A 22,407-nucleotide genomic window follows, 5' to 3' on the forward strand; every position below is an offset into this window, starting at 1 on the left:
GATCTCAGCAGTATGAAGAAGAGGATTGATGGCTTGGTCTTGGAGTGGCTCAGTTAGTCAAGGGTCATGATCTTGGTGTTCGTCAATTGGAATCTCTATAAGAAGAATTTTTTTGTGGGTTTTCCTCTCCAAGAGGGAGAGGTTTTGGCCCTGGCAGAATGCCAACTTATTGTGGTCTTGTCTCTTTGTTATGGTAGCTATTCAATGAATAAAAAAAGATGCACTAATGTTAACAAGCTAAGCATTAATAGTTATCATGTAAAGAAGAATCTCATTAACCCTGTGCCCTAGATTCTTCAACATGGTATCAGCTATGGATACAGTCTAAGGAAGGGCAAAAAAGAGACATGGAAAGAACAAGCCTACAACAAGAAATCTACAAACAGAACTTCGGATTGCTCTAATCGGATGGTACAGGTTCTCGGTGACACAGAACAGTGACATGTTCGAACTCTTCATCAGTCTGAATGAGCACAACAAAGTATAATACCTCAGTATATGAACTCAGTGGATACTCTGTTTCGGTAAAAGAGGAGAATACCCTGTCCCAGCACTCTTATGATTTCTGTACTGTCTTGGAATCAATAAAATCACTGTCATAATTGCAGTCCTGTCACTACATGCTCATGATGGAGAGATACACTAACAGGTCTTGACACATCTCTGTCTCTCGGCATAAGAATGATGGTCTCAAACATCCTACAACACCACTCAGTTTGGATGGAAAGAATCATGGTGATCCCAATTCTACTTATGATGCTTAGTTATTAAGGATCTCAGGTAAAAATGCAATCATTTGACTAATTCCATACAAGTCCTCGATACAAATTGGCATTTCTGTCTCAGCATAAATTGTAATCTCAGGCAAACAAAGTATTGTTGGTGCTCAGAAACTCAGGAAAAGAAGGCAGGTTCGGTGATCACAGTCACATCCTCGGTAAAGATTTCTGTGCAATCATGATAAACGCAACTTACATTCTCGGTCAAGGTGCATAAGTTATGATCTCAGTAAAAACTATGAAGAGACAGCCATGATCTCGATAGATCAAAAGGCAGGTCCCCAATACATATCTCAATAAAAACACAGTGATGAATTTGGTGACAAGTTCGGGCTCACAACACAGTGCACAATTCGAATGAACAACACTCATGGACATCACTGTCTCGGTACAGTATCAATATACTTGTCACAGTTTCGAATCTGATCTATAAACATGATCTCAATAGCATGATGCTCGGATCAGAGCATGAATTTGCTGATGTTGAGTGTAATAAGGTCCACATGTGGGATGGCAGTATCACTAGCATGTCAAATATAGGAGTCAAAAACACCTTGAAGATGAATTAGGAATCAAGATGATCTCAAGATCATAAAGCAGTTTCGATGATGACAAGATCACACAAGTCATAATGCTAGAAGGTCTCCAAAGAAGTTTTGGTAAAAGGATACTAGTGGTACATGATGGGCAGCTCAAGCAAAGGGAGCATCAAGGTGAAGATCTCCTCTTCACATGCCAAGTAAGTATCTTTCATGTTTTTTTTTTTTTTTTTTTTTGGTTTAATGACTTTGATGTGCAAGAAAACAGAAATATTGGAGGAAATTCATAGTCCTCATGATAATGGTCCTTGCATAGAATGAGGAGGATGGTCTTAGTCCTCATAGATGAATCGTTGAATAAGGTCCCCTTTGAATTCATGAAGGTAGACATTAGGAATGCTAGTAGAACATTATAAGAAAATTCATGTCACTGGATAGGATGGAAGGATCTGAATCAAGTCCATGGTAAGAGAGAGTAGAATGCTTTAAGGTAGTCTCTCTCGATAAGTCTCTTTTTGGTCTCCTAGATCCTACATAGAATGTGACTACAATATATTATCAGATATGATGTGAAATTATCTTGTGACATCATCACAAGGGTGACTAGATTCACAAGGATAAGTAAGATACCTCAGTCAACAACTTAGCGTTTCTATGAAAAAGGCAAGTTGTAGGCTACAACTTTGCAGAACTCAAACATTTGAACAAGGCTCATCATGCAAAAGGAAAACATCTGCTGAATAGGGATCTTTAAAGATCCTCAAGATTCTCTGATGGAATCTTAGATTCTCTGATGGAATCTTAGATTCACTGATCTAGGGATGAAGCAAGTCTTTCAATAAAAACTCCAGCCTGTGGAGTTCATGAATAATAATATGATGACATAAGAGCAGTTCAAGGGGTTGAAGATCTTTCAATCAAGGAAACTGCTGAAAGAAACCTGGACAACCTAAAGGTAAAATGAGGTATGTATACTTGTATTTAAGTTTTATAATGACATGTCATATGGTTGCAGATCAATACTTCTATCTGGAGAAGCATGATCGAAGGAAAAGGATCTCCTCCTCTGAAAGTATGAAGAAAGACATAAGTCACACCAGATGAAATCAACATAATATGTGGTCGACCACAATTACATAACTCTGATTAGAAAACTCTAAAAGGACACCTAGGAATGGAAGAGATCGTGAGACATGCAACCTTGATGAAGGCAATCAACATCCAAAATGATCAAGACAACTTGACTATAAAATCTCCGAGAAAGATATGAAGACTTTGATGGAAAGGATGTAGACCCTTGACAATGGATATCTTTGGGAAATGTGTCAACATGTATGCAGGATGCTGATACCTACAGAAAGATGTCATGATGGAGAGCCATCTAGTAAGGTACGATTTGATTTAATGATATGTTTCTTTAATAATATCTAGATAAGTTCATGCAGAGCTACTTACAAGTACAACTAGCATTCATGTGATGGATGGAAAAAGCATGATCAGAAAGAAGTAGTCATATGATGATGGTTCCAGATATGAAGAAAGGAATGACATGATGAACCAAGAAGGAAAGTGATGGTTGTTGCCCTACAAGGAAGAAGCTCAACTAAAATTCATGACATCAAGGAAAGAAGTTGATCAAGCAGTTGAAGGACCCACGAAGAAGAAGTTGTTGATATATAGAAGAGTCCCTAGCTAAGAGGGATCTCTGACAAGTTCCTGATTAAAAGGGAGCTTGGGCAAGTTTCTGATCAGAGGAAACTTGGGCATATCTTCCCCAGTTGAGAGGGAGAGATAGACACAACATTCTTGTCTTCACTTTGGAAGAAAGAATGGAGGATTGGGTAATCATCTGGCATCCGATGCTCTTTGAGGATGTGTAGGGCATCCAAGACAAGAGTAGGCAAGAGGACCGATATTCTTTGAGGGTTGGGAACCCAAGATAAGAATAGTCCTAGAAGGTCATACTTAGTGAACACGCGGGTGGGAATCTACCTTGAGAGAAAATGATGAAGGTATCTATAGTCATTGGTCTTGTCAACATTGTGTATGCTCTAATCTATCTGATTCTTCTTATGAGAAATTCTTCAAACTGAGAATAACCAAGTACCACTGTAAAGACCTCCCTAGTTAAGAGGGAGTGTTGAAGAAAATGTAACTAGGTTCGGTATTTATACATTTAATTTTGATCTTTTTACTTGTAAAGAAAAGAAATATTATTTTTGAGAATTATAAGAATGAGTTTCTTGCTCATTCCATAGGTCTAGGAAAGTCAAAGAGTCAAAGAGCTCTTCTTGAGCATTTATGTAATGTATATGAGTCAACCTAGAGTCTAGAATCCTCTTGAAGAAGGTCGCAAGCTAAACGATGAAGAGAATAGTTAAGTCGGCCAGCAAAATTGATATAAAAAGAAGCCACGCCGGCTCAGATGAAGTGACACAACAGTTCACATTCATGTCGGCTCATTTATAGATATAGAACAACTATAAATAGTCAACTAAATTTGCAAAAGCACAGACAAAATCTCACATTACTCTGGAGCTTCGGAAAAGGCAACAAGGTGCAGTCACCATGATAACCACAGTGAATACCCTCGCATTCCTCTCAGAAATCTCGATCAAGTTAAAGGTTACAAGAATCTCGGACGAATACTTTATTATAGAATCTCAGTTGAGGAAAGGGTCTATAGTTCTCGGATACAGATTATAAGAGTACACTCTTGGCAAAAATATCACAATAGTGTATGCACAGCATGACAAAGACAAGGATAATCTCTTAACACAATCACATACTCGATGAAGTTCTCTATGTTTTCATAGTCATGGTAACAAGGATGATCACAGTCTCAACATAAAGGAAGGATCTCAATATACTCAAGATGTCATCATAGGCATGAAGGAATAACATGAGGACTTTGATGCAGCAGTCACATGTATATATCTATAAATGTCTCATCATAGAAACCTCATCTACATAATGATGATCTCGGTAAGCAGTAAAGAACTAAGTAAAGATAGAGATATGGTGCAGCAATCTTGCTCTCATGAATATCTCAGTGATGTTGCAGCAGTAATGGATGTCTCAGTGGTGCAGTGACGACGATGATCTCAGCAGTATGAATAAGAGGATTGGTGGCTTGGTATTGGAGTGGCTCAATTAGTGAAGGGTCGTGGTCTTGGTGTCCGTCAATTGGAATCTCTATAAGAAGAATTTTTATGCGGGTTTTCCTCTCCAAGAGGGAGAGGTTTTGGCCCTGGCAGAATGCCAACTTATTGTGTTCTTGTCTCTTTGTTATGGTAGCTGTTTAATGAATAAAAGAAGACACACAAATGTTAACAAGCTAAGCATTAATAGTTATGATGTAAAGAAGAATCCCATTAACCCTGTGCCCTAGATTCTTCAACGGCTTGAGCTAATATAACATTACCTTCATGGCTTTGTTTTAGAGTAGAACTCCTAGCTTTCCACCAATAGTTTTCTACATTAATTTTCGACAACCCAAGGTTTAGTTGTGGCATGCAGAGTAGCCCTTATTTGCCTCACATTATTCACAAAACAACCTTCTTTAGAGTAATATTCCATGACTCCATTTCGCCCAAGATTTGGCATGCATTAGTCTTGGGGTTTTCGTCACCCTTATTGTTCTTGATCCATTCATATTTTCTCCAATCTTATAACTACATGTTTAATTAAGGCTTACTCTTTAAACATCACCTAGACCCTCCATTCCATAGCCTTAGAAATCCTAATTAGGAATGCCCCCCATGTGTTGGAGAAGAGACAACCTAAAAAGAGGGTAAGACCTACTAAGGCAACAACGGGTAGCCTTCCTTACTTACAAAATGCTAGTACTTGGTGCTTGGGACTTTGAACTTTACAACTTGTCAATGGCTAGGTAGTTGTGCTACCAGTAATGTAACTTCCTTATTTAAATATCATTTAACTATGATTTATTATTAGTCACTTATATGAACGTGACTTTATTAGATCAAGTCTGCAAAACGTGGGGCTCTTAAACCATGAGAATGTCACCTATTTTTATTCTCCTTTGTTCTGATCAGGGACAGGGGTAGACGCCTCTTTGCTACATCAGAAATGCTAATACAAGGTTGAACATCAAGTATCCCTCTGGAACTATATCCATCTGTCGAGTCAAAAGTACCCAGATAGGGTGCTTGCCTAGTACTCAAGGATAATATTCTGCCTATGGGATTTTATCTGTTCCAAACTTACATCTCCTAGAAATAACACTGAAAACCCTAAACTTGCTAAAAAATGCGAAAAATGATGTTGGTGAAAATAAAATTACTCATTAAACTAAAATTTGTCTTTACTGATGACTTTTGGAATGGAGAAAAAAAAATCGCAACTATATATTTGCCCCCTTCTTCTCAAAATTAACTCTCTCTCTCTCTCTCTCTCTCTCTCTCTCTCTCTCTCTATATATATATATATATAAAGAGAGAGAGAGACTCTCTCTCTCTCTCTCTCTCTCTCTCTCTCTCTCTCTCTATATATATATATAAACAGAGAGAGAGAGAGAGATGCTTCAAATCAACATTTCTTCCTCACTGCAATTATAATGCAGTCTCATGTTGAGCAAGAAAACAATATAATAAAGTAGAAAGACACCCTAGATTTGTAGCAGAGAAATCTTACTCCTGTATCTGATTCGAACAAAATACAATAAAAATAGATGATGCTAATGGTTTAGGAGGTGCATACTTTGTAGACAAGGAAGGGATAAAGCGTAGGTGATGGTCAACATTGATTGTTACCGAGTACTTCAGGAATTTTGTGAATCTCGGGAATTTTCCCCCAATAAAAGGTTTATTAGCAGTGTTTTAAAACTCTGGTTCGGACTCTGAACCGATCGAGGGTCGACTTTGACTCGATATCGACTCAACCTAGTTGATTTCAGTGACTCGATCTTTGTAAAAAATACACTAAATATTTATTCTTTTATACAAAAAACATATTTTTAAGATTTTCATTCATGTTTGCAAACACAAAGCATTAAAAATATAGAGAGAAGACAACATGTGATCAAAGTAGGCTCATGAATATATCCATTATATCAAAATCATAGTTTTAAAAACCGGCCACAAAAACCGGTAACCGGTCTAACCGGCCGGTTGGAGGCCTGGCCGGTCCGAACCGGCCTAAAAAACCCGGTTAGCCACCTCATTTGCCCAAAATCTGGCCCTAACCGGTCAAAACCGGCCGGTTTAGGGCGGAACCGGCGGTTTGTAGCAAACCAGCCAGTTTATGGACAGCCCGCCGATTAATGAAAAAAGCGCCTGCGGTTTTGTGGTTTAGGGGTTTTGGGGGGGAGGGAAAGGTATTTTCCCTCCAAAAACACCCTCACACTTGCTATAAGACACCCCTCTCACTCTCATTTGTCTCACACAACTGATTTGGAGTGTTTGTGAGTGTTTGTGAGTTTGTTTGTGAGCTTGGAGAGTGTGGAGTTTTTGCTGAAGTAGTCATCTTGGAGTTGGAGTTGGAGCTATTTTGGAGATAGTGTGTAGCTGCCAGTGGAGTTGCCATCTTCAAGAGGAGGCTAAGGGAGCTACTTTGCATTTCCAGGTAAGGATTTGCACTTGATAATTCCTCATTTGAGTCTGCTGTCCATGAATTTTTTTTTAATGTGTTATAGTTATAAACTTCTCACTTCTATGATCTATCATGTATGCTATAAACTCTCTAGCTCTATGCTATCAAATTTTGTAGCTTGAGCCTTGCATGTGCATTTGTTTTTCTACATTTATCTTTGGTTTTCCATTTTGCTTAGCTGCAATTTTTTTTTAAATGGCAGATTTCTTTGCAAATTGTTATTATTTCAAGCAAACATGGCTCCAAAAGGAAAGGACGATGCATGGGTTCATTGTGATGTAATTAATGGAAAAATGATATGCAAATTATGCCATAAATCTATTGGAGGTGGGGGTATTCTTAGGTTGAAACAACACTTGGCTGGGGTAAGAGGCCAAGTAAAGCCATGTGATGCACCAAAAGAACTGTTAGGTCCTATTAGGGCAGAATACATTGCCAAGCTTGAAAAATTTTATGAGGATAAGGCTAGGGAGAAAGCCATCCAAGATGAAATTGCAAGGAAGAGGGAATTAGTAGAAGCCATGAATCTTATGAAAGAGAGTGGGTATGATGATTATGAGATTCAAGACTCCACTTCTATCCCTTCCACCAATGACCCTTTTCACTATGTTCATCCTTCTGTTGGAGTTGGCCAACCATCAAAAGGAACAAAGACAGCAAACATCCAAAGTTATTTCTCATCTTCTGCCAACATTGCCTCTTCTAAATCTAATCCCACTTCCTCCCAGCCAAGTTCTCAACCCACTTTGGATCAACATTGGAAAAAAACAATGCAAAGAAACTTCTCACCAATACATTGCTAGATGGTGGTATGATTCAGATATCCCATTTAATGCTGCTCGCTCACCTTATTACCAAGCTATGTGGGACTCTGTTATAGCTGCAGGAAAGGGCTTCAAAGGCCCTAGTATGCATGACTTGAGGGGAGCTCTTTTGCAAAAAGAGATATCTTCCATTGATGAGTATTTGGTTGAGTTTAAAGAGTCATGGCTCAAAACAGGTTGTTCCATTATGTCAGATGGATGGACCGATGGAAAGAACCGCACTATCATTAATTTCCTTGTTTCTTGCCCTCAAGGAACCATGTTTTTGAAATCAGTTGATGCATCTGATAGGGTAAAGGATGCAAGCCTTCTATTTGAGCTTTTGGATAACATTATTCAGGAAGTTGGGGAGCAGCATGTTGTGCAGGTCATCACTGATAATGCCTCAAACTATGTTCTTGCTGGAAAGATGCTTGAGGCCAAATATAAGACCATATTTTGGACTCCATGTGCTGCACATTGCATAGACCTCATGCTTGAGGATATAGGCAAGGTGGAGTGGGTAAAAAACATTGTAGAGCATGTCAAGTGCATTACAAAATACATTTACAACCACTCATGGGTATTGAGCCTAATGAGGAAACACACTGGAGGCAAAGAGCTTGTTAGGCCTGCAATTACGAGATTTGCAACTCACTTCCTCACGTTGCAATGTCTCAATGGTCAACATAAAAACTTGCAGAAAATGTTTTCCTCTGAAGAATGGTCTGAATCTCGGTGGGCTCGTAGACCAGATGGAAAAGACACCAAAAAGAAAGTGTAGACACTTATTTTTGGAAAAGGTCTGTAGAGCTTGTGAAAATTACCGAGCCCCTTGTTAAGGTGCTAAGGTTGGTGGATGGGGAAAGATTGGCCATGGGCTACATTTATGAAGCTATGGATCAGGCAAAGGAGCAGATACAGGCAGCTTACAAGGACAGGTTAGCTAAATATGGCCGTATATGGGAGATCATTGATAACAGATGGAACAATCAACTCCATCGTCCTATACATGCAGCCGGGTATTTTTTGAACCCAAGGTATCACTATAAAAATCGGCTAGGAGATCAGCATGATGGGGAGGTCAGAGCTGGATTGATTGATTGCTTGGAGCGCATGGTCCCTAACCATGTAGACCAGTTGGAAATACATAGACAGCTTACTATTGTCAATATGGCAAGTGGTACTTTTGGCAAAAACTTGGCAAAGAATGCAAGAGATGTGGACCAACCAGGTAAGCAATTCCAATTTCCATTTTGTTTTTCATTTCAAGTTAAAATTGTTTACGTTCTTTACAATTCAAATTATAAACTAAGTTACTAATTATTGTCTTTTTCTTTGCAGCACATTGGTGGGAGTCATTTGGTGGCCAGTGTCCTCAATTGCAAAGGTTTGCAATTAGAGTCCTTAGTCAAACTTGCAGTGCTTCAGGTTGTGAGCGCAATTGGTCTGTTTTTGAGTGCATACACACGAAGAAGAGAAACCGTTTGGAACAAAAACGGTTAAATGATCTTGTTTTTGTGCAATACAACCTTCGACTGAGGAGGAACCAAATGATGAGCAAATCACCTGATCTAGATCCCATTGTGTTGGACGATATTGATCCAACATCAGAATGGGTGGAGGAGACTGAAGATCCTGTGTTTGAGGCTAATTTTGATATCGACATGGCTTTAGCGGGGGATGAGGCAGATTATGTGGCGGCATCAGAACCAGGATCAATAGCGGCATCAAGGAAAGGCAAGGAACCAATAGAAGGCACTAGTCGTGCAGGTCGACAAACTCGTGCTTCCATTAGGTCCACTTCTATTGTCATTGGTGGCGTTGATACTGATGTTGCAGATCAGGCTGAGGCATCCTCAGACTCTGAATCAGATGATGTCTATGTAGCTCCTGATGATGATCCTGTGTCTAGCAGTGGTGATGGACTTTATGATTGATCATGTGTACACTATAGACTTGTAGTAGGCCAATGGCCTCATAGCTTGCAGCATTGTTTTTGGACTTTATAGGCCATTTAGAGCCTCATTTCTTATGTATTTTGCTATTTTGTCGATGATATGTATTGCACTCGGTGCCATTTTGATATATTCACCTTTGCATGGTATATAAATGAGCAAACTTTGCATATTTTGTCTCTATTGGCTTGGAATCATGGTTTTACATCTTAAAAATGGTTTTGTTTCATTAAAAATTAATTATTTAATGTATTTTTTAAAAACCGGTTCGTTTAGACCAAACCAGTCCCGGTTAGACCGGTTCCGGTCGGTAAACCGGTTCATTAGGTGGACCGGTCCGGTCACCGGTTCCGGTTTTAAAAACACTGATCAAAATCGCACCCAGTGCACTGTCCAATACATGTAATATATACAGATCAGAGCAAAAACACATAACCAAGGAGGCTCTAAATGACCTCTACAAAAAAACATCACTGGTCACTAGTCACTACTAGTTACTGCTAGAGAAGCAAACATCATCTGGTTCAAATTTTGAATCAGAGTCGGACAGGGAAACCCATGGCTCCTCCTTTTCATCACGATCTCCAACTACAACTGTAGAAGTAGTAGCACTAGCAGGCGCAACAACCGCACGCTGAGATAGACAAGCAATGTGCTTGTGTCGTGGCTGAGTAGAGGAAGTGCCTGCAACTGGAGGACTTGGGGTTGGGCCTGGTATTGGTGGATCTGCATTTAATTAAACATTATGTTCAACTAATGCCTCCATCTATAAATCCAAATCAAGGCCAATATCCTCATCACAATCAAACTCTATTGGATGACTCTCCACTACCCAATCTGATGTTGGATCAATATCTTCCAACACAATGGGATATATGTCAGGTCTTTTATTCAGCAATTGGTTGTGTCTTAGCCGGAGGTTGTATTGGACATAGACTAGATCATTTAACCATTTTTTCCACACAGTTTCTTTTCTTCGTGTGAATCCTCTCAAAGACAAACCAATTGCGCTCACACCTAGAAGCACTGCAAGTTTGACTCCAAATACAAGTTGCAAACTTCTACAATTGAGGACAATGGCTATCAAATGCCTCCCACCATTGTGCTACAAAAAACATAGTTGTGTAATGAGTTAACTCAACAAATTATATCCAACTTTCAAATTATAAACAATTTAACAAAATAAGAATTTGAAAATTGAAATTGTTTGTTTACCTGGCTCATCTGCTTCCCTTGCAATCCTTATTAGGTTCATGCCAAAGGTACCCGTGGCTCTGCTAAAACAAGTGGTCTGTCGGTGTATCTCCAGCTAGTCACTCTCCTTAAGGACCATGCACTCAAGACACTCAATCAATCCATCTCTAACCTCCCCAGTCAAAGCTTCTACCTCCAAATCTTTATAATGATACCTTGGATTTAGAAACAACCCAGCTGCGTGTATACGGCGATGGAGTTGATTGTTCCATCTTTGATCAATGATTTCCCAAATGGGCCCATACTTAGCCACTCTATCCTTGTATGTTGCCTTTATTTGCTCCTTTGCTTGATCCATATCCTCATAAATGAAGCCCATAGCCAATCTTTCCCCATCCACCAACTGCAACTCCTTAACTAGTGGCTCAACAACCTTCATAATCTTTGTTGCCTTTTTCCAAAATATTTCTTCATTAATTTTCTTTCTCACATCTTTGCCATCCTGTTTGTGAGCCCATTGACATTCATTCCATTCATCACTAGAAAACACCCTTTGCAAGTTTCTATGTTGGGAAAGCATAGATTGCAATGTCAAAAAATGAGTTGCAAATCTAGTGATGGCAGCCCTAACAATATCCTTGTCCCCTATGTGTTTCCTCATCAAGGTCAAAATCCATGAGTGATTGTAGATATATTTTGTTATGCTTTTGGCATACTCTACAGTGTTCTTGATCCAATTTATTTTACCAATATCCTCAAGCATGAGGTCTATGTAATGTGTAGCACATGGGGTCCAAAAGATGGTTTTGTGTTTTTCCTCTAACATTTTACTAGCAAGAACATAGTTAGGCATTATCTGTGATGATTTGAACAACATTAGCAGCCACCCCCACCTCTTAAACAACCTCATCCAAAAGTTGAAACAACAAGTCTGCATCTTTCACCCTATCAGATGCATCAACTGATTTTAGAAACATGGTTTCCTGTGGGCAAAAGATAAGAAAGTCTATAATGGTACAGTTCCTTTGATCAATCCATCCAACATGATGGTACATCTTGTTTTTGCCCATGAGCTTTTGAAATCTTTCAAATATTCATCAATAGAAAAAAACTCTTTTTACAAAAGAGATCCACTTAACTCATGCACAGTAGGGCCTTTGAAGCCCTTTCCAGCAACAAATATGGCATCAAACATAGGTTCATAATATGTTCATTTCTTTTACAAAAATTACTCTTTTCAATTTCCAGATTTGCAACAACAACAAAAAAACAAGCAAAGTCAGATTTGAGAAGTGAAGAAAAAAAAATACCTCTAGGCTCTAGCCTCGTCAATGCTGCTCCAACAAACCAACTCCTCTATGTTACTCCAATAACTGCCCAAGAAGCTTCTCACTGCTACTCCAATGATTGCCCAAGAGACTCCACATTGCTGCTCCAAAAACCAACTCCACAACTCTTCACAAACTCCTCACAAATCCTCACACAAATGCAATGAGATAGTTGTGAGGAAATGTGACGGGGTTGGGTAAGCTTCATAGGCTTGTGAGAGGTTAGATGGACTTGCAAAAAACCTAAAACCAAAAAAAAAAAAAAAAAACTAATTTGGAGTCTGTTTTCCCTCCCTTTTCCGCTGTGGATCGAGTTTGCCAGGTTCGGTCGGGTTATGTCGGACTCGACCGAGTCGGTCGCTCTGTTACCGAACATGGCCAAGTTGGTGACCGGCTCAGCTGGTTCGGTAATAGACCGGCCTTTGGCCCAGTTTTTGTACCAAGTCGGGTGGGTAGGGATCCAGCTCGGTCGGCTCTGTTGAAATTTGATGACTAAAAAAAGTTTCCAACAATCCCAACCCGGTTTTAATTTCACCTTATCACTCCCATTCAGTTAAATGCCCTTTCCCATAAACATACATTCAACATATAGAATTCTGGAAATGAAATTTTCAGATTAAAACACATGGGATTGTCAACACATGCTGAAAATAAATATGGACATAACCAGACCAGCAACACACATAAAAATACACACGGATTTTTGGTCAACTTAGACCTAGGCAAAACGCCTTCAATCTTCTCCGGGAAAACCTGTTAGGGAGCTCTTCAAATTTATTTATCTTTCAAGTTCAAGAAAAATACATCTGCAGACAAAACAAAACAGCAAAATACAACTTATCTCTTCAGCCCAAAACTCCTTGAAAAACGTGCCCACTTTGCCTCGATTTTTATGCCCACTTGAAGCTGAAAATATTTACTATACGGATATGATTGTACGGATTTTCATACAGCTATACGAATTGTACTGGTTTTTTTCAAAAAAACAACAAAAACTTCTCTCAAATCGTGTGGAGCTCACAGCATTCAATGTCGTTCGTACTGTACCTTTTGTTGTCTTCTAAACCTTGATTTCCATGCCCAACTTTGCCCAGAAATCACTCCTTCAGCTTGCTACAACAAATTCCTCCTTCAGAACTTTTCTCCAGCTCTCAGCCTCATTTCTCCAATCTGCTCATGAAGAATGAATGTAATCTCTCTTTTCTTTACCCCCTTTTGTTTCCTAAATGACTTTTGGGCAACCCAAAGATCTAATGGCTCAAATTCATTTAGATCAAGGAATGAGAATAAATGTGCATTTAATTCTCACTTTCTATTTTTTAACTCACCCATTAAATAAGGTAGCCACATTGTACTTTATGTCTAAAGTCACTTTTCACTTTATAATTTAACATTTACTTTACCACTTATAAAGTGACTTTCACTTTATAAAGTCACAATTAGGAAAAGAATTATTTTGGACACTTTTCCCTAGGTAGAGACTAACCCATGGGAAACCACTTGTCCAGGGTAGAATAAAAATCAACACTCCCTCTCACTGAGGAAAGTGTTTCTCACCACACCCATTTTGTCCCTGAAATGGCCATGCTTGCTTCTTGGCAAGGACTTCGTGAGAACATCGGCCACTTGCTCATCTATTGATATATACTCCAGCTTCACTACCCCCTTCTGAACATAGTTCCTGATGAAATGATATCTGATGTCAATGTGTTTTGACTTGTCATGAAACATTGGGATTCTCCGTGAGTTTAATGCAACTCTGATTGTCACAGTGAATAATTGTCGGTGTCAACTCCTGATCAAATAGGCCATACAACAACTTACGAAACCAAATGGCCTCACAACTACGCTGGCTAGCAGCCATATACTCAGCCTTAGAAAAGTTCAAAGCAACTGACTTTTGCTTTCTACTGAACCACGACACCACTACCGAGCCCAATCTGAAGCAACACCTTGATGTGCTTTTCTTGCCAGAAGCACAACCTGCCCAATCTGAATCTGTGTAACCTGCCAACCTAACTCCATCTCCCCGCCTATAGTTCAGACCATAATCAACAATCCCCTGCACGTAGCGAAGAATGTGCTTTGCAGCTACCAAGCGCACCTTCCTAGGCTCAACCATGAATTGGCTAAGTGTATTCACTGCAAAGCATATATCTGACATGGCATTGACCAAATACATCAAGGACCCAATAAGCTGCCTATACAATGTGGGATCCACCAAACTAGAATCTGAAGCATGAAACTTCTTCTAGTTGGTGATAATAGGTGTAGACATAGGTCGACAATCTACCATGTGAAATTTGCTCAACACATCCACAGCATATTGCCCCTGCCCCAAAAAGATATAACCCTCCTCCTGCCACACCTCAAGCCCCATAAAGTAATGCATCAACCCAATCTCCTTCATCTCGAACTCCATACGAAAATCCTCCTTGCAACCACTAATCAATCTCTTTGCCCCAATAATGAACAAGTCATCAACATACAACACAAGAATGAGTGGATCATCCCCTACAACAATGTAGTATAGGTTCGAATCTGCATCACTCTTTGTGAAATCCATCTGCTGCAAGTATCAATCCTCGAATACCAAGCTCTCGGAGCTTACTTAAGTGAGTAGAGTGCTCGCCTCAACCAGCATGCATGAGTCTCCTACCCATGTACCTCAAAGCCCTGTGGTTGCTCAACATACACCTCCTCCTCTATAACTCCGTTTAGAAATGCGGTCCTCACATCCATCTGATGGATCTGCCAACCCATTTCTGCAACAATAGAAATAAGGGACTAGATAGAAGTGTACCGAGCTACGGGAGCGAAGGTCTCATCATAGTCAACTCCCTCTATCTGTGAGAACCCTCTAGCCACAAACCTCGCCTTGAACTTCTCAATGTTGTCATCCACAGCATGCTTGATCTTGTAGAGCCACCTAGAAGTCACAATTGACTTGCCCTCAGGCCTAGGCACCAGTTCCCAGACATTGTTCGTAATGATAGAGGCCTACTCCTCCACCATCGCCTCTCTCCATAACTCCTCGCTGGCAACCTCCTCAAAGCTAGTAGGCTCAGAGTCAACAATGTTGGTAGCCTTGGCTACATAACTCAAAGCCGCTCATGTGGCACACTCTCCCTGTTCACCCTCTTCGGAGGACCAACGGACTTTGTTTCCTTCAAGGTGTCTTGAAGCTACTTGGGCCTCCTCTTCCCTGAAGAAGCTTCCCCATAGAGAACCTCATCCTCTACCCCCCAGTTTGGTGAACCTGAAGGTCTTCCAACTGACCCTTATGTGCTTGTACCAGCACTTGTCCTCAAAGAACCTGTACTGGCACCTGTGCCTGTGTCAGCTGAAGTGCCATGTGAACTTTGTACTAGTGGACTCCCTAAAGAAGTGCTCGGTGAACTCGCCACTGGTGCCCCAGATGTCACTAGCACTAAAGTACCTCATGTACCAGTCGATCCAGAAACCTAAGGTCCTACTCCCTGTAATTGACCTCCTTACTGAGGAGAATTTTGTGACTCTCTCATTATACTCGTGATCTTTGATAGGCCCTCTCCTCCTCGAACTTCTCATCCCTCCTAATCACCACTCTCCGTTTAGAAGGAATGAAGATTCGATAGGCCTTCAAAGTCTCGTTGTAACCCATAAAGATACCCTTCTCTGCGATGGGTTCCAGCTTCGTCCTCTGCTCCTTGGGGATATAAGAATATGTGAGACATCCAAAGATATGAAGATGTGCCACATGAGGCTTCTCTCAAGTGAAAGCCTCCTCCGGAGTCATATTCCCCAATACTCTGTGAGGATTCCTCTTTCTGAAGATAAACAGCAGTATTGCAGGCCTCAGACCACAAAAACAAAGGCAACCCCTGATCATGAATCATCGCTCTAGCAGCCCCAACAATAGCTCTATTCTTCCTTTCAGACACCCCATTCTATTGGGGGTAGCAAGGAATCGTGAACTCTCTCCTAATGCCCTCCTGTGCACAAAAGTCAAAAAACCCACCATCGGTGTACTCACTACCATTGTCTAACCTCAAGACCTGAATCTTCCTACCGGTCTGTTTTTCCACAAGAACTTTGAACTCTTTAAAGCGACTGAAGACCTCACCTTTGGTCTTCAAGAAATATATCCAAGTCCTAGAGTAATCATTAATGAATATAACATAATACTCATAACCACCCAAAGACACATGAGACATACGGCCACTAACATCAGTATGAATCAAGTCTAGTATACTTGTAGATCTGTTGTCACTCGTTGGGAATGGTAACTTGGTGTACTTGCCCAAAGCACACCCTCTGCAGACCTCATAATGCTCGACACTAAAATCAGGAACTCCAATAGTGATCTCCCTTAGTACTCTCAAAGCTCCATGATGCATACGCACCATCCTTCAATGCCATAACTCACACAAGTCTCTACTGTTGGCGATACTAGTGTGAGTGCTACCAGATGTACTACTCACCAATGCTCCTGCCGACTGAAAAATGGACCTGTATAGTTTCCCAAAGCGGACTCCAATCACTTTGGCCGAAGTGATGGAAGCTCCCCTGGGATGCATCAATAACTACCCTCCTGAAAAAGTGACATCAAACCCCTTCTCCTCCATAGCAGACACTGAAATCAAGTTCTTCTTCATCCCCGGAACATACAAAACATCCATGACCTTCAAAGGAGGCAAAGACTCCCTCTAAAAGGTCACAGTCCCCACACCAACAGCTCTCACAGTGCGGTCATCTCCTAGCACAATCTCAATATCAATTCCACTCTTTGTAAGCTCTAAAAAGAACTCTTGTGCACCTGTCATACAACAGGAAGCCCCACTGTCTATATACCACACATCGAATGATGTACTTGTACTAGATGTAGAAGTAATAAATGCAAAGTCCTGGTCAAACGATGAAGCAAACTACTCCACCTCTACTGAAGCTACAGTACCCTTCTTCCCCTTGTTCTTCCTCTCAGAACACGTAGCAGCATAGTGTCCCATCTTCTGACATGCCAAACATTTGACTTTGGACATATCCGTATCTTTCTTCTTCTTCTTCTCCTTTCTCTTAGCCCCATTTGATGAGGCCCCTTTCTTGGCCTTCCCTTTGTTCTTCCCCTTGGCTGTCAAGGCTACATCCTGCTCATCTGCTATCTTCATCCCACCACTGTCAATCTTTCGTATTTCATGATGCACACAATCATCCCAGAATTTGTCCCAATTGGGAAGATTCTCCCTAGAGGTAACATCATCTCAAAATACCTCCCAAGACTTAGGAAGTCTCGCTACATCTATCCTGATTAACTCTATGGGTGAAACTGTCTCACCAATAGCAGACAAATCATCACATACATGTTTTACCATGCCAACATAATGAACTACACTTCCAGCCTTTGTCATCCTGATGTTCTTCAATTGTTCTTTGAGTACCATCTTCCTACTCTCATTGGTACTTTGATAGAGAGTGGTTAGAGTTGTCCACATTTGATATGCATATGTGTTTCCTCTCACCTAACTGTCAATCAAAATCCTTTTTCCCTTTGCATTATTTTTTGTGAATTCAACAAGTTCATGCAGCAGTAGGAGGTACAACCACTTGCCGCACTATGTCCCAAACTGATGCATTCTCAAACATTGTCTAAATTTTGTCCTTCCAAATGGCGTAGTTGGATATCCCATCCAGTCTGTCCTCTATCCTTAAGAAGATGGACATGACTGCATATGTGTTTCCTCTCACCTAACTGTCAATCAAAATCCTTTTTCCCTTTGCATTATTTTCTGTGAATTCAACAAGTTCATCTGCAGCAGTGGGAGGTACAACCACTTGCCGCACTATGTCCCAAACTGATGCCTTCTCAAACATTGTCTAAATTTTGTCCTTCCAAATGGCATAGTTGGATATCCCATCCAGTCTGTCCTCTATCCTTAAGAATATGGACATGACTGCTATCCAAAATTTACAAAACCAAGAAAATGGATAAATGAACTCTCTAGCACACCTTGTTGTCCCAAATATCAGTCTATGTGAAATTTCACCTTGCTGTCCCAAAATATAAGTTTGTTGTCCAAACTGAGTTTGTTGTCCAAAAATTCATTTTGTTGTCCAAACCACTGTTTGTTGTCCCAAACTACTGTGTGTTGTTCAAACTACAATTTTAAGCACGTAAATCTGATACCATGTTGAAATTTGATGACTAAAAAATGTTTCCAACAATCCCAACCTGGTTTTAATTTCACCTTATCACTCCCATTCAGTTAAATGTCCTTTCCCATAAACATACATTCAACATATAAAATTCTGGAAATAAAATTTTCAGATTAAAACACATGGGACTGTCAACACATGCTGAAAATAAATATGGACAAAACCAGACCAGCAACACACATAAAAATACGCAGATTTTTGGTCAACTTAGACCCAGGCAAAACCCCTTCAATCTTCTCCGAGGAAAGCCTGTTAGAGAGCTCTTCAAATTTATTTATCTTTCAAGTTCAAGAAAAATACATTTGTAGACAAAACAAAACAGCCAAATACAACTTATCTTTTCAACACAAAACTCCTTGAAAATTGTGCCCACTTTGCCTTGATTATCGTGCCCACTTGAAGCTCAAAATATGTACTGTATGGATACAACTGTAGGAACTATACATATTTCCGTACCTCTGTACAGATTTATTTTTTCAAAAAGAAACAAAAACTTCTCTCGAACGGCGTGCAGATCACAGCATTCAATGTTGTTCGTACTGTACCTTATGTTGTCTTCTAAACCTTGATTTCCATGCCCAACTTTACCCAAAAATCAATCCTTCAGCTTGCTGCAACAATTTTCTCCTTTAGAACTTTTCTCCAGCTCTCAGTCTCCTTTCTCCAATCTGCTCATGAAGAATGAATACAATCTCTTTTCTTTTCCCCCTTTTGTTTCCCTAAATGACTTTTGGGCAACCCTAAGATCTAATGACTGAGATTCTTGTAAACAGTAGCACAACCACTCGGCCAATGGGATCAAAACAGAAATGTTAGTCTTCAAGTTGGAAGAAGAAAATTACTATATATCAAGTTATAAATTAAATATAAAAAGTACAAAAACAAAAATAGATTTAACTATCCAAGTTAATAGAAAAGAAGCATATTATTAATGTTTGTGGGGCCTTGCAATTGTTTGTCTACTCAATATCAAGGTATAGTAAATGAAGTATTATTCGAGAATGCCACACTCATATGAAGAAGAAAATATGGCAGAAATTCCATGGATTATTGAAATGAATACGATATTTTGAAATGAACCCGCAAAGAGTTAACAATGAACAAATTCACATTTCCTCTAAAGCGTCCTCTACATGACAGATACGTATGGTTAGAGGAATGAAGTAAGAGATTGTTGATAAATTGAACACTATTTGTTTTGAATATTATTAGAAATGTTTTAGGAATAGGGAGATGTGGAAAATAGTCTTTCTCCTAAAGTTGAGCACTTAATAGGGAGATGTGGAAAATAGTCTTTCTCCTAAAGTTGAGCACTTAAAAGGTGAATTGGCAAACTATCAACAATGAAATCAAGAAGTACAGCAAAAAAATCAATATCTCTAGAATAAATTCAGAAAGAACTTATTAGAGAAAGATTATGAAAATTCTCACCTAAGAAATCTTCAATGGAGTTTTCTTACATAAATCAAGAAGTTAAAAAATGAGAAGCAATACCATCAAAAATTACAAGAAGAGAATCAAGATCTCAAGAAGAGATTCAACAAGAACTTATTAGAAACAGAGGAACAAATTTCATGCCTAAGGAAGCATAGCCAAAGTTACTTGTAAAAATCAATAAGTCGAAAAACAAGAAAAAGATGCCATAGAAAAAGCAACTCGTCAACAAAGAAACATTAACAAACCTAATTGAATTAAGGAAATTTCATGAGATTAAAGTCAAGACACCAAACCATGGAAAAAAGAACCATCACATATTCAATCGAAGTTGAAAAATGAGTGATGATTTACCTATAGTCACTAGGTCATCAATCGACAGGGAGACACTTGCCAAACCAATTACAGTCGAAGGTACATTTGGCACCGCTAACAGTCCTTGTATATCAAAGGATGGGAAGTTCAAATATTACACCTTATCATCACCCAACTTACAAAAAATGTTGCAAAAATCAAAGATTAGTGTGCATTTCAAAACAACGGAAGGCCAATTCACTTATTTCAAAAGATTAACAAGAATCACTGTCAAAGAACTCGATGAAGTTCTTAATAAAATATCACATCATGCAGTTTTAAAGAAAATAATATTACGATGGACTAATCCTCATACAATGCAATAATAGGATCATACCATTTATTTTGTTCAACCATGACTACATCAAAAACAAAGACTTGGCTTTTCCAAATTATGCTTTGGGCATAACACATCTTTGAAGGGGAAGGCAATTGTGACAAACATAAATACAACTATAATAATAATAATAATGAATAACCAAAAGTCATGTCTAATAGGCAGGTGTAATGAAGTAGGTGACTATTTGATGTATATTTATACACAACATCACATGCTTTTGTGATCATCAATAATTTTATATTTATTCAATATATTATATTTATCCTATATGGAATTCTAATTATTGTCCTAGTTATTTTGGATATTTCATAATTGAACCACTTTGGTTTGTTACAAACAGACAATCAGTAAAATCAGAAAATGGTACTAAAACTGTAATTAGCGCTCTATAAACACAAACCTGCTTCATTTTTCCAAATGCACTCATCAATGCATTAAACGAGTGGATATCAGGAGTCAAATCAAAAGTCTTTTGAATGGCTTCAAATGTCTGAAAGGCTCGGTCAAGGTCCCAGATGTTCGAACAGCCCAATATTATGCAGTTGACTGCTGCTACTGACTTGTATGGAGTCTTTGCCCGGCTCAAATTCTCCAGTTGGAAATAAACCTGAACACAAGTCAATGTATGTTAACCGAAATTTCATCACAAACATAAACAAAATATTCTGGCTCACAAATTGACTAAAAGTTAATTAAGTACTTTGGTTCACAAATTGACTGAAAGTTAATTATCTATTGCACCAACCAAACACATTAAATGTGAAGAATCTCCTACTTGTTCCCACTCTATTCCTTGCTAATTATTTCCCATTAAGTATATAATATTGCATTCGGATACTGAAGCAATCCTAGAAGAAAATTCACATCAAAAATCCAGACATTGGACACAATATCCAAGTTCATTTGGGAACATTTTGTGCTTCAAAATAACAAAAATCATTCATTTTATTTCTAAAGGATAATATGACTTTTACAGTCCATACAATTCTGGCTTTATTCATATCAGTTGAAACTGCTTCCATAAAATAATTGACCATTGAATGTGATATGAAAACTAAATGAATTCAGTATGACTCTACAAATCTCATATCTTCTTGCAGGCCCAATAAACATCAAAATGCTGATGCAGTTACTAAGATTGGATCGAAAAGTTACACTAAATAGAGGGACAAGTATTTTCCTAAAGCCTGGATGAAAGCCATCTCTACCATCCAAGAATTAAGTTGGTCCTAACTTGACAAAGTGGAATGACTATCACAAAGAAAGAAAAAACAAGAACTTTTTGAAAATAACACTGTAAAGCCCAGGGTTACTTCTGTATAAACATCCTTGGCTAGTTCCGCGGGAGGAGCATCAGCCCCCTCCAGTCTCAAGAGTTCGCAGGAATGCCGGTTCACAGGAATGCCGGATCTGCAGACAATCCCTCGCAAACTCCCCATCATTAGCGTCCTTTTCAAAGCTCAACTGGAGGTAATGGAGATTCTGGTCACTCAGAGAAACCACCACTTGGAGCATTCTGGAAAAATAAAATTCAAGGGGGTTGCCTGCCAAAAGCAATGCAAGATCCAAAGTATGAGGTCAGATCTAACAAGATTGTTGGAAAATGTCCAATATATGCATGATCATGCCCCAATTTACAAGCTCATCAGATTATGGCCCTCTGAAAAGTCCCTGATCGATTGGATCCAAAATAAATGGAACTCCAAGTGACAAACAGATCTGGACTTAGGAGCAAAAGGGTTCTTCACAGAATTTTTTTCTAGCTTGGATGATAGAATGAGGGTTTTCGAAAGAGGGCCTTAACCTTTTAATAATGTTGAGCTCTTCATGTGATTTTGGAAAGAGTGGTACAATCTTGTGAAGAAAGACTTGC

At 39.2% G+C, this 22,407-nt stretch overlaps 1 protein-coding gene across 2 annotated transcripts in view; it reads right to left on the reverse strand.

Annotated features, from left to right (window-relative positions):
- LOC149141276 (Tetratricopeptide repeat (TPR)-like superfamily protein) overlaps positions 1–22,407 on the reverse strand; it is a 159,311-nt gene that overhangs the window by 17,010 nt on the left and 119,894 nt on the right. For both annotated transcript variants that reach the window (XM_089447215.1, XM_089447216.1), the window contains exon 4: positions 20,935–21,141. In XM_089447215.1, coding sequence (XP_089303341.1) covers positions 20,935–21,141 — 207 coding nt within the window. The remainder of the gene's footprint in view (positions 1–20,934; positions 21,142–22,407) is intronic.

This window comes from Pinus tabuliformis, chromosome X (assembly GCF_031772625.1).
Source record: "Pinus tabuliformis cultivar Carrire ecotype Pingquan chromosome X, CPIR1, whole genome shotgun sequence".
NCBI lineage: Eukaryota > Viridiplantae > Streptophyta > Pinopsida > Pinales > Pinaceae > Pinus > Pinus tabuliformis.